At 43.9% G+C, this 13,091-nt stretch overlaps 1 protein-coding gene across 1 annotated transcript in view; it reads right to left on the bottom strand.

Annotated features, from left to right (window-relative positions):
• tg (thyroglobulin) overlaps positions 1-13,091 on the bottom strand; it is a 364,697-nt gene that overhangs the window by 84,072 nt on the left and 267,534 nt on the right. The window contains exons 43-44 of the mRNA XM_080193545.1: positions 4,718-4,882; positions 1,129-1,296 (exon numbers count right to left, since the gene is read on the bottom strand). Of these exons, the coding sequence (XP_080049671.1) occupies positions 1,129-1,296; positions 4,718-4,882 (333 nt within the window). The remainder of the gene's footprint in view (positions 1-1,128; positions 1,297-4,717; positions 4,883-13,091) is intronic.

Raw genomic sequence — 13,091 nt, 5'->3', positions numbered from 1 at the left:
GCACTGCTGCCTCACAACATCAGGGACCCGGGTTCGATTCCTAGCTTGGGTCACTATCTGTATGGAGTTTGCACATTCTTCCCATGTCTGCGTGGGTTTCCTCCCACAGTCCAAAGATGTGCGGGTTAAGTGGATTGGCCACGCTAAATTGCCCCTTAGTGTCAGGGGGACTGGCTAAAGTAAATGCATGAGGCTATGGGTATAGGACCTGGGTGGGATTGTGGTCGGAGTAGACATGATGGGCCGAATGGTCTCCTTATGCACTGTAGGATTCTATGGGACAGAAAATTCAGTGAACCATGCAAAAGTCCATTGACTACAGGCGGGAGTTTCCAGTCTTGAGGCAAGCCTGGCTGGAAAATCCTGTCCTATATTCCAGACTGTCTGTCCCTTCAAGCTCCCCATTGCGAGTATTGCAGCACTGATACATTCCGATTTGGGCAACAATTGTTCAACAAAACAAAATTGCAGAGAAAGCATCAAAATTAAAGACTGAAATAAAGTGAGTAAATTAATGGAGACAAAGGAATTATGGAAAGAGAGAGGGAATAGAGGAAGTGTGGCAGAACTCGCTGTAAGTTACCAATTGCTTCGAGCACTGCATATGATTTTGTCAGATCTTGAACTGAATCAATGCTTTGGCTTTAAAGTTGCAAACAATTCCAATTTTTTTTGGAGTTCAGAGACATGGAAAATTAGACAACTGCGGTATGGAAAACTGCTCTTACTGTTGCTCTCTGACATTGTCACTCAACATCCTCACAAGTGTATAGAGATACACACACACACACACACACACACACACACACACACACACACACACACACACACACACACACACACACAGCAGGAATCTCTGGCTAGCTATCAGGAATAGGAACTTAGTTGATCTTCTCTCCTTCGACCATTAAGGCCGAGGTCAGGTGTAGGACTTCTATTTCAAGCTCGGCTGAGTGACTAACTGAATATTAATTTGGAGCATCCCTGGCCTGTAGGACGCAATCTTTGACAGCTGAGCCACCACATCTTATTAGCTGATCAATATTGATTCAGTCCACAATAGGACAGTCATTCAGCAACAACAAATACTTTCCAACATTCTTAACTCATTTGTTTGGAACACCTTACCTTGATTGCTTTTGCTCTTCTGACAAGCCCATCCTCCTCTGCACTCCCGATCAGTAAGTCCACCTTGTGATACCGGCCACTGCTTAGAGCTGCCAGGGGGGATTCCTGGAGGTAAATTCCATCAACGATGGGAGCCCATGATTGGAAAGGTCCGCTGACTGCTAATAGCTATGGAATGAGAAAAGAAACCAACATGCAACTAAACACTCAGTCGAATATAGACTAGCCATATAGGTCAAGTTATGCAATTAAATTTACATAGGAGTATGGGTAGTGGTAGATGGAAAAATCCAAAGTTTATCAAGTTCCCTTTTGAGACACTCAATATAACAATGATGGAACTGTTTGACTAATCAAAGCTATTAATCTCTATTAATTAACATTAATGTGACATAATGTGGGGGCAAGCCCCGTTGTACAGAGCATCCTCTAAAATGTGAGACAATTGCCGTATGCCATGTTTCAAATTACTCATATACTCTCTTTAAAATATTATTTAAGAATTATATTTAGTTATCTGAATGAATCAATAATCATGCATGTGCCATCAATATTTCAAAAAGAATGCAAGTGAAAACCTTTCGATATAGTTATGCGAGGTTAGATTTAAAATTCCGTGTCCGTGTTCCACTACTTAAAGCATTGTACCAGGATTCATAACTTCTACTCTATAATTACGCTGAAAATGCAGTGGGACATAGGTTTGTCATATCTTAAGCTGCAGGTCTGTCCAACACTGCATCACTTGCTCAGTAAAAAATTGAGAAAGGAATCAAGAATGTTCTCTCATCTCTTACAGTGCTGTTGTGGTCATGATGTGGAGATGCCGGCATTGGACTGGGTGTGTACAGGAAGAAGTCTCACAACACCAGGTTAAAGTCCAATAGGTTTATTTGGTAGCATGAGCTTTCGGAGTGCTGCCCCTTCATCAGGTAATTGTTGTGGCCATGCATCGATACTGTTTAAGCTAAATACCTCCCCCCCCCCCACCACCATGGGACCTGTGACCACCCCTCTCAAGCCCTCCATTTCCACTTTGGGACTGGCAGCCCACCCACCCTTGTAAAGTGGTATGTTAACTCAAATAATAGCCATGATGCAGACATGCCGGCGTTGGACTGGGGTGGGCCCAACACCAGGTTAAAGTCCAACAGGTTTATTTGGAATCACGAGCTGTCAGAGTACTGCTCCTCCGTCAGAAGGGTAGCTAAATATAGAATATATTTCCAATAATAGCTAGGGAGCATGTGCATAAGGAGCAATATCATCATGGTGTCACTCAGTGAGAGTAGAAATTGGAAACACCTTTGAGCAGAGCTGTAGCTATGTCCTGATTTTTTTTCACCTTGTAAATAGTTGCCACACTCCAGCTGTTTGGGTACACTGGGGGAGAATTTAGCACGGCTAATGCACTTAACCAGCACATCTTTCAGACTGTGAGAGGAAACTGGAGCACCTGGAGGAAACCCCACACAGACACAGGGAAAATTTGTAGACTCTACACAGCAATGATCCAAGCCGGGAATCGAACCCACGTCCCTGGCACTGTGAATGCAGCAGTGCTAAACACCCTGCCACCATGCAGTAACGATGTAAGAAAGATATTTTGAGTGAAAGAGAGTTGCCAACAGCACAAACTCTTCTGGAGGAAGAAACCAAAGATTCCTGAGACAAACACACAAGAAAATAGACCAACACCTCTCCCCATTTTCCCTTCACTGTTCGATGCCCTCTCCCTCAACATCCTCCCAACTCTGCCACCCTGGGTGACTTCAGTCTTCAGCCTCCCTTGTTGTGTGTGTGAGCTTATATCTTGAACTATGGGTTTCCCCTCACTCTGACTAGTTCAATCCCTGTGGGACAGCTCCACGGATGGCCCATTGTGGCCGGATATCATCTCTGCTAAGATATCACAAAATCATGTGCTTTTTTTAATCTTAGCTGTTTTCAAGGGATTTAGCCATAACCCTTATAATTTGACATGGAGATTTGTTTGACAGGAGAGTTAACATTGTAAAAATTACAAGCATTCGAAGTGCCAATTTGTGCACAGATATGGGTCGTTTTATGTTAAACTGAAAACTCATTGAGGTTGTCCAGATTCATTTTACTTACAATGCTTCAATTTGGCAGAGGTTCATTCTCTCTGTCTGGGCTGCATTTAGATCCAGTAACCAGATGTGTAGGGTTATTGTCCTATTTCTAATCTGCAGTGTCATTCACCTGTCATTAAATTAAACTAAAAGTTAGTTTATCTCTCCAGACCCTGGGAATTTTTTGCTCTGGATTTTTTTCTCACTAGTCAGTTTAGGACATGAGATGGCTCAAGCCTATAGAATTCTCCTGAGGCTGCTAAGTACCAGATACCCTGTCTTTGAATGGACAGCTTAGTACTGCACCACTTTGCATCGTGCTGCCCAGCCTGGACTGTCCAAAGCTGACTCCTTCAAGGCAACTTGACCATGTTATATATGTTGGGTCATGCCCCTTTAAGGGAATGATCAGGTGACCCATCCTGGGAGGAGCTTGTCTTTTCTTTTGTTCATTGGTGGGACTTGAGCGTTGCTGGCCGGCCAGCATTTATTGCCTATCCCTAGTTGCTCTTGAGAAGGTGATGGTGAACAGCCTTCTTGAATCACTGCAGTCCATGTGCTGTGGGTTGACCCATAATGCTGTTAGGGAGGGAATTCCAAGATTCTGAACCAGCGACTGCAAATAAACAGGAATATATTACCAAGTTATGACAATGAGAGGTAGTTGCAGGTGGTGGTCTTCCTATGTACTGTTACCCTTGTCTCACCAGATGGAAGAGCTCGTGAGTTTGGTCGGCGCTGTCTAAGGATCTTTGGTGAACTGCTAATCCTGTGTTGACTGTGCTAGGAAACGGGTGTGTTAATAAACAGTTAATTTACTTCCACCGACCTCATGGTCTTTTATTAATCTCTATATCAGATCTCAAACATAAGATACCACGGGGCCTTGGGCATCAAGTGTGTAACCTCCTCAAGTACCTCCTACCAATGAAGCACAATCTGACACAGTACAGGAGATGGCTGTTTGGCCAATCCTACCTAAGGAAGCACTTTAGAAACAACCATCAAATTGTTTCCACTCCCTTGACCTTTCCTTATAGCTTTGAAGATGTTTCCCCCTCCAAGTACTTATTGAATAACCTTTTGAAATTTACTACTTCCATCACCTTTTCATGATGCAGAAATGCCAGCGTTGGTGGGTGGGCACAGTAAGAAGTCTCATAACACCAGGTTAAAGTCCAACAGGTTTATCTGCAGTCACAAGCTTTTGGAATGCTGCTCCTTCCTCAGATGAGTCCTTTTCAGACAGTGAATTCCAGATCCTAACAACTTGCTGTCTAAAAGAAGGTTCTCCTTACCTTGCCTCTGGTTCTTTTACCAGTGGACATAGAAATATTGAATGAAAAACACTCGCAGACTAATTCATTATGGTGGATATCAAGTCAAAAGTATGACCCAATAAGCATAATAACTGGGATTAAGGCTCCTAGGAAGGAAGGAAGTGCCCTATGCATGATTAATAATGTTACATTAAAAGAATATTTACCGTTACTGACCTTGGTCTGTGCGGTGTTCAGAGTTAGTGCAGGTAGAGCACGAAGGCAGGATAAGAGGGTTGTTTTGTTAAAAGCTGGGCAGCCAACCTCTTTAGCCAGGTTGATTATTTGCTCTTTTGCTCTCTTCTTACTCATCACTGCATTCGGAGCCAAGGCTGATCCTCCCTTAACAATGCAAAAGAGTAGAAACTGAATGAGTATTGAAGTAGAATGACACCAATTTGCTCATTTTAACCAACTTCCTAGTGAGCCAGACAGCAAAAAAGAGAATGCGAACCTCACATAATCCCTGCAGTGCAGTAGGAGGCCATTCAGTCCATCAGGTCGGTACTGACTCTTTGACAGAGCATCTTTCCCAGGCCTAATCCCCACCCTATCCCTGTATCCCCACACACTTACCCCCCCTAACTATACATCTTGGAACATTTAAGGGGCAATTGAGCATGGCCAGTTCACCTAATCGGCACATCTGTGAGAGGAAACTAGAGCAGCCGGACAAAACCCACGCAGACACAGAAAGAACGTGCAAACTCCACATAGACAGGCACCTGAGGCTGGAATCAAACTCAGATCCCTGTTGCTGTGAGGCAACAGTACTAACCACTGTGTCACAATGTCACTTTAAACAAGTCACAATTTTACAGCTAATATGTTAGAAGTTTGACTTAATTTTGACCCTATTCTCCCTTTAAACTTTAAAAACCTGCCAGATAGCAGGAGGAATGGAAAGCTCAGGATTTACTATTGAGAAAGGAATGGATGTTAGGAAGCTTGTGGAAATAAATAGTGATGTCTTGAGGAGTGCTCATATTACAGAGGAGGAGGTGCTGGAAGTTTTAAAGCACATCAAGATAGCTAAATCTCCGGGACCTGATGAAGTGTATCCCAGGACATGAGCGAGGCTCGGGAGGAAATTGCAGGTCCCCTAGCAAAGATATTTGGAAATCATCGAAAGCCACTGGTGAGATGACTGAAGATAGGAGGGTAGAAAATGTTGTGCCTTTGTTTAAGAAGAGCTGCATGGAAAAGCCTGGGAATGACAGACTGGTGAGCCTAATGTCTGTAGTGGGTAATTTGTTAAAGGTATTCTGACAGACAGGATTTACAGACATTTGGAGATGCGAGGACTGATTAGGGACAGTCAGCAAGGCTTTGTGAGTGGAAAATCATGTCTCACAAATTTGATTGGGTACTTTGAAGGGATAACCGGAAAGGTAGATGAGGGCAATGCAATCGACAATGTCTACATGGACTGTAGCAAGGCCTTTGACAAGGTACCTCATGGTAGGCTGTTGCATAAAGTTAAGTCTCACACGATCCAGGGTGAGGATAGCTAATTGGATGCAAAATTGGCTTGACAACAGAAGACAGGAGGGTGATTGTGGAGGGTTGATTTTCAAACTGGGGACCTGTGACCAGCGGTGTGCTTCAGGGATCAGTGCTGGGTCCACTGTTATTTGTCATTTATATTAATGATTTGGATGAGAATTTAGGAGGCATGGTTAGTAAGTTTGCAGATGACACCAAGATCAGTAGCATAGTGGACAGTGAAGAAGGTTATCTAGGATTGCAATGGGATCTTGATCAGTTGGGCCAGTGGGCTGACGAATGGCAGATGGAATTTAGGTAAATGTGAGGTGATGCATTTTAGTAGATTGAACCAGGGCAGGACTTACTCAGTTCATGATAAGGCATTGGGAGAGATTTAGAACAAAGAGATCTCAGAGTACAGGTTCATAGCTCCTTGAAAATGGAGTCACAGATGGATAGAGTGGTAAAGAAGACATTTGGCATGCTTGGTTTCATTGGTCGTGACATTGAATACAACTATTGAAGTTATACAAGACATTGGTAAGGCCACACTTGGAATACTGTGTACAGTTCTGGTCACCCTATTATAGAAAGGATATCATTAAACTAGAAAGAGTGCAGAAAAGATTTATTAAGATGCTACTGGGACTTGATGGTTTGAGTTATATGGAGAGGCTGGATAGACCGGGACCTTCTTCCTCTGGAGCGTAGGAAGTTTAGAAGTGATCTTATAGAAGTCAATAAAATAATGAGGTGCATAGATGAGGCAGATCATCAACATCATTTCCCAAAGTTAGTGGAGTCTAAAACCAGAGGGCATAGGTTTAAAGTGAGAAGGGAGAGATAGAAAATGTTCCAGAGGGCAACGTTTTCACACAGAGTGTGATGAGTGTCTGGAATAAGCTGCCAGAGGCAGTAGTAGAGGTTGGTGCCCCACAAGGCTGTGTTCTCAGCCCCCTACTATACTCTATGATAGTGTGGTCAAATTCCCCCCCAACGTGATTTTCAAGTTGCTGACAACACCACTGTAATGGGTCAGGTCTCAAACAATAACGAGACAGGGTACAGGAATGAGATAGAAAATCTGGTGAACTGGTGCGGTGACAATAATCTCTCCCTCAGTGTCAACAAAACGAAGGAGATTGTCATTGACTTCAGGAAGTGTAGTGGAGAACATGCCCCTGTCTACATCAATGGTGACAAAGTAGAAATGGCTGAGAGCTTCAAACTTTGAGTGTCCAGATCATCAACAACCTATCCTGGTCCCCCTGTGCTGACGCTATAGTTAAGAAAGCCCACCAACGCCTCTACTTTTTCAGAAAGTTAAGGAAATTTGGCATGTCAGCTACGATTCTCACTAACTTTTACAGATGTACCATAGAAAGCATTCTTTCTCGTTTTAACACCGCTTGGTACAGCTCCTGCTCTGTCCAACACTGCAAGAAACTACAAAAGGTCGTGAATGTAGCCCAATCCATCATGCAAACCAGCCTCCAATCCATTGACTCTGCCTACATTCCCACTGCCTCAGCAAAGCAACAAAATTAAGGACCCCACACACCGTGGACATTCTTTCTTCCACCTTTTTACTTAGGAAAAAAGATACAAAAGTCTGAGGTCACGTACCAACCGATTCAAGAACAGCTTCTTCCCTGCTGCTGCCAGACTTTTGAATAGACCTATCTTGCATTAAGTTGATCTCTCTCTACACCCTAGCTATGACTGTAACACTACATTCTACACTCCCTCATTTCCTTCTCTATGAACAGTATTATTTGTTTGTAAAGTATGCAAGAAGCAATATTTTTCATTGTAAACTAATACATGTGACAATAATAAATCAAATCAAAATCAAAGGGTACAATTTTGTCTTTTAAAAAGCATTTAAACAGTTACATGGGTAAGAGGGATATAGGCCAAGCATGTGCAATTGGAACTAGCATATTGGTGAAAACTGGGTGGCATGGAAAAGTTGGGCTAAAGGGCTTGTTTCCATGCTGTAAACCTCTGTGACTGTATACATAGAATAGTGCAGAAGGCAGCCAGTTGCCCATTGTGTCCATGCTGGCTCTCCTAAGGAAGCACTCACATACTACCACTCTCCCATTCTGCTCTCTCTTCCCACATTCCCACACATTCCTCATTTTCAGAAACTTAGAAAAACTGAGATAATATAGAAAGAATTGCAGCAGAAAAAACACAGAAGTTCTTGGAAAAAAAATGAAGCAAGACCTCTTCCTTTTGAGATACATCACAATTTCCCATCACTTAACAGCTGTATGAGCTGCTACTCTGATTGAGATCTGAAAGTGTAACACATGCCCACCACACATCTCCTAACTGGAAATGTAGCAACCACACATGTTTCCCTTTTACTAGAGCTGTAGAGAACGGAACATAAAAGCTCAAACCTCCTCACAGGCTACGTGTGTGAAATTTGTGCACTCTAAAAAAAAACACTAAACAACAATTTACCATGGCCAATCAATCTAACCCACACATCTTTGAACTGTGGGAGGAAACCAGAGCACCCGGAGGAAACCCACGCAGACACAGGGAGAATGTGCAAACTCCACACAGACAGTGATCCAAGCCAGGAATCGAACCCAGGTCCCTGGAGCTGTGAGGCAGCCTTGCAAACCACTGTGCTACCCCAACATACATCCTTGTAGTGAATTTGCTGCCACAATACTTTCAGGGACGGAATTCCAGCGACAATGTAAGGGCAGATTATTGTGGAGGATATATGTGACTTGGAGAAGAATTTGTAGGAACGATATATCCACGCACAAGTTGCTCCTGTCCTTCTAGATGGGAGAGGTCTGATCAAGGTGCATTTCTGAGTTGTTGCTGCCCCCAGCTCCTCAGCAGTGGACACACAGCCTAGGCAGGTAGAGTCAGCAACTTACTTGACCGTAAAGGAGTATTCTGTTCTTACCTCAAGATCTCCCTTTCCTCAGGCAAGTGAAAATGCTTTCTGATATTTTTAAATTCATTCATAGGGCATGGACATCGCTGGCTGGGCCAATATTTATTGCCCATCACTATTTACCCTTGAACTGAGTGGCTTGCCAGGCCATTTCAAAGGGGAGTTGGGAGTCAAACACTTTGGTGTGGCTCTGGAGTCACATGTAGGCCAGACTGGGTCAGGATGGCAGATTTCCTTCCCTCAAGGACATTAGGGAAACAGATGGGTTTTTTTCCGACAATCGACAATGGTATAATGGCCATCAATAGATTCTTAATTCCAGATGCTTTTTTGGTATTGAATTCAGAATCCATCATCTGCCTTTGTGGGATTCGAACCTGAGTCCCCAGAACATTAGCTGAGTTTCTGGATTAATAACCTAACAATAATACCACCAAGTCATCGCTTTGTGCTTCTTCTTAGATTCAGAGAATTTGCGGATCATTATGCTATATCTGAAATGAGCTCATACACCATGGTTGAAGGATTCAACCTTAGTTTCTCTGGTTTGAAATATAAGAGTTATCCCTGTCTGCTGACATTACATCACTGATGATTCTCACCTAAAGGTAATAGGAAAAAAGGTAAACTTAAATTGATCCAGTATATTTGATGACCAGTGGATGGCAATGAGTTTGGAATATGATCCTTTCACTCTCAGGTTTCTGGTGGTGGGACATTGTAAGTCATAACAATCTCACTTTCAGAGATTCCACTGACAAATTGGTGGCACAAACAAGTGACATATGCTGAATTCAAAACTTCCTGTCCTAACTAAAACCTGGAGTCCATATGGGCAAGATGTCACTGCTAGCTTGCAATCCGGGGATGATATTTATAGATTGCACCAATTTCACACTCAGGTTTGACAGCATAATTGGATCCACTTACACCACTCCACAAGTGTTTTACAGCATTGGAACAGATAGCCTGCTATATTGGCCAGAATTTCATACTTCCCCCACTAACAGGTGAAGCGGGGAGTGACCTTGAAGGAATGGGATTGCCTCTGTCAGTCCTGATCGTGCAGTGCAGGCAAGGCCTCGAACCGGAAGACTGCCATTGTCCCAGATGATTAAATGGCCAATTATTGTCCACTTGTCAGCCATTTCCTGCTCACTCTCAATTTTCAGGTTGGTGGGAAAATTGACTTTGTGTGAGATTTGCGTGAGAATTAGCTTGGATTGCAAACAGAAAGGGCTTGAGTGGGGGTGTTATTGGGGAATGCCTCCATCAGAAACCCCCTTCTGAAATCCGGCATCTCCTCCCCCTCCCCCCTTTAAGCCCAGTGGCCTCTGGGTCTTAGGAAGTCCTTTTGCGGTGCTAATGCCAGGTTTTCTCAAGTTGAAGGCCTCGGACTATTCCCTGAAATCCATAATTACTGTTCAACTTCCAAGAAAGCTGCTTCAGAATTTCTTTAAATTCCACTGGGAACAAAGAAAATCAAGGTATGCCTTACGATTATATGAGGCTTTCAGAAACTGAGAGGATGTCAAAGATATCAAGGTAGCTCCTTGTTCCCTTAGATGGTTGATCTATATATTCTAGTATTTATACAGATAATGTGAATAACTCTATCTCTTCCTCTGTGTTTCTTTCTCTCATCTCTCTGCATCCTTGTGCACACAAATTGCAGAGTTTTCCACTGTGGACATTAAATCTGGTGATAGGTGGAATAGTTGGTGTGATTTTCGCTTGGCAGAGGGATGGGGGAGCATGTGTGGGGTCTCCCACATTTAAGTTCATTAGTTATGCATCTTCAAGGAGCAAATTTCATGGCAAGGCGAGCAGGAAGTTTCCTGCCTTGCCATTTCCTCGTAGGGTCAAAGTTCCGGATGCCATATTTAAATGGCATTCACTCACTGCAGGTGAGGAGCTCCACATTACCCCTCCAGTACTTGCCGTAGCAGCTCATACTGAAGAAGCTTGCAGATGTGGGCAAGTCCATTCAGGGACATCTGAGGGCACCTCCAGCATTGCTTTTCACTCAGTTCTAGCTAAGAACATCACCAGTGATACATCCATCATTGGGCCAATGCCCACTCTTGCAGTGGCCAATGTTCGCCAGCTTCTTGAACATCTAGAGACCCCGCTGTTGCTCAGGTTCTTGCTCTTCCTACATCTGTGTAAACTGGCTCCTTCTCCTCATCTGGATGAGAGCAATCACGAAAGCAGGGTTGCCTGCAGCCTGCATCATTGATACCCCAGTGGATATGTGAACTAATTAAGGTGAAACATTATCTGAGCATGTCCTTTACAGGTTTCCTCCATTTCAGCAGGCCAGTGCTAAGACCTTCACCTGGCCTCTGTCTGGACATGGTAACCCCAACCACTCCTTCCAGGCGAAGAGCATTCTGGATAACTAAAGCTGGATATTCCTCCTATTCAAATGTGCACAGAGACATTGCTCTTTGACCAGAATAATGCAAGAAGCTTCACTCGGACACGTTCTGACGTGTCTCCATTACCCTTGAGACTCTATAGAGACACCATTGCCTTGGCAGAGAGAAATAACGACATTGGGATACAACCATCCCCTTTTTCATATTAACAAAAAATGCAAACATCCCTTTTTTCCCAAGTGAACAAAATATACATTTCCATTCATGATTCTGTGTGACTGTGAGTTGCACTGTCTCGTGCATAAATAACTGCTTGCTCTACTATTCAGCCTCCGCACATGCATCGCACACATTGAACTGAATTTTTAGGATGCTGAGTGGTTGGCTCCCGCCATCCTGAGAGTTGGCGTGGGGGGTTGGACACATCATCGCCGACTCTGACAGATCTGCTGCTATTTTATTGAGCATCAATTGGCAGCAAGCAGGACGTCTGCCCACCTTTGGAAGCTGTCAACTAATCTGACTGGCTGCAGTAGTGTACGTGGAGGGATTGGAGAGCTGGCAGTGTCCAGAAGACATACTGCAGTGCCATGCCTGAGTTGACATCACAGGACTGCACTTCAGATAAAAAAAAACAAAGGATCCTGGTGGTGGGGAAGTAGGGGATACCCTGAGGGGGTCACAAATGGGGGCAATCTTGGTGGCAGGAGGGAAAGCTGGGGTGGGGCTGTGTGAGGACCAGAACTCTCAGGTCCCTGAGGGGAAGGCACTTAAAACCTGAATGGGCCTTTAGATTGAAGCAACCCCCCCTCCCCATCCCCCATTCCTCAACCCCTTTCCTGTAACCCAACATCAAGAAAGTTTTTTCTATTTGGGGCTCTGATCCAGGGCATCTGCAGCCTAATAATTGAGGCTGGGTGGGGAAAGGCCCTCAAGTGGCCATTTGATTAGATGAGTGTGAAATGTTGTACCATTTCTAGGCTTGCCCCTGTTTTATTATAAGAAATCTCACAACACCAGGTTAAAGCCCAACAGATTTATTTGGTATCACGAGCTTTCGGAGCACTGCTCTTCCTTCAGGTGAGTGATATGTTTCATGATGTTCTTTCTGTTTCATTCATAGGTAAACTTTGAAGTTAGGCAGGACGAGATGTGGTCACGTGGCCCCATCAAGGAGCAATCCCTGGGGGGTTTACACGATCTCCACCCTGTGGAGAGCCAGGGTGGGTAGCTAAGATAACCGGGAGCAAGAAAATTCCCCCAGAGCTGGAGAGGAACCTCCATTGGAGTCAGGGAGCAGAGAGTGGAGCCGTGTCTTTAGTTCTGTCCTACCATTGCTTCTATATACATACTTATATTGTTGGTAATAAATCCTTCTTAACTTGAAGTCACAATGAATTGCCCTCGAGTTATTACAGCTACTTAGTGCTGAGTCAGAAATTTACACTTTACCCTAAAGATATCCAAGGCATTTCCCCTTATTTGTCTATTAAAGAAAAGCTTCTGACTTTTGGTTTCAAATGTAACCAAGGGCAAGGGAATCAAAACCTTCTCCTTCTCTGCAGTGTCGTGATTTTTAGGCTTGTTTGCCGCATGCGCAAATCCCTTTAGAGCCATAAAATCTCGTGAGAGGGCCATAATGGGCTATAATTTGCGCCGGCGAGATCTAAGTTTCAGATCTGCTCTGCCCTCCCAAAGGCGGCGTGATCAGATTCATGCCAAAAAGGATGTGAACCTGACTTCCATTCACTGA

This window comes from Carcharhinus amblyrhynchos, chromosome 8 (genome assembly GCF_965287045.1).
Source record: "Carcharhinus amblyrhynchos chromosome 8, sCarAmb.v2.hapA, whole genome shotgun sequence".
Taxonomy (NCBI): Eukaryota; Metazoa; Chordata; class Chondrichthyes; order Carcharhiniformes; family Carcharhinidae; genus Carcharhinus; species Carcharhinus amblyrhynchos.
Note: the sequence above shows the minus strand (reverse complement) of the source record. Positions and strands in the feature narration are given on the sequence as shown.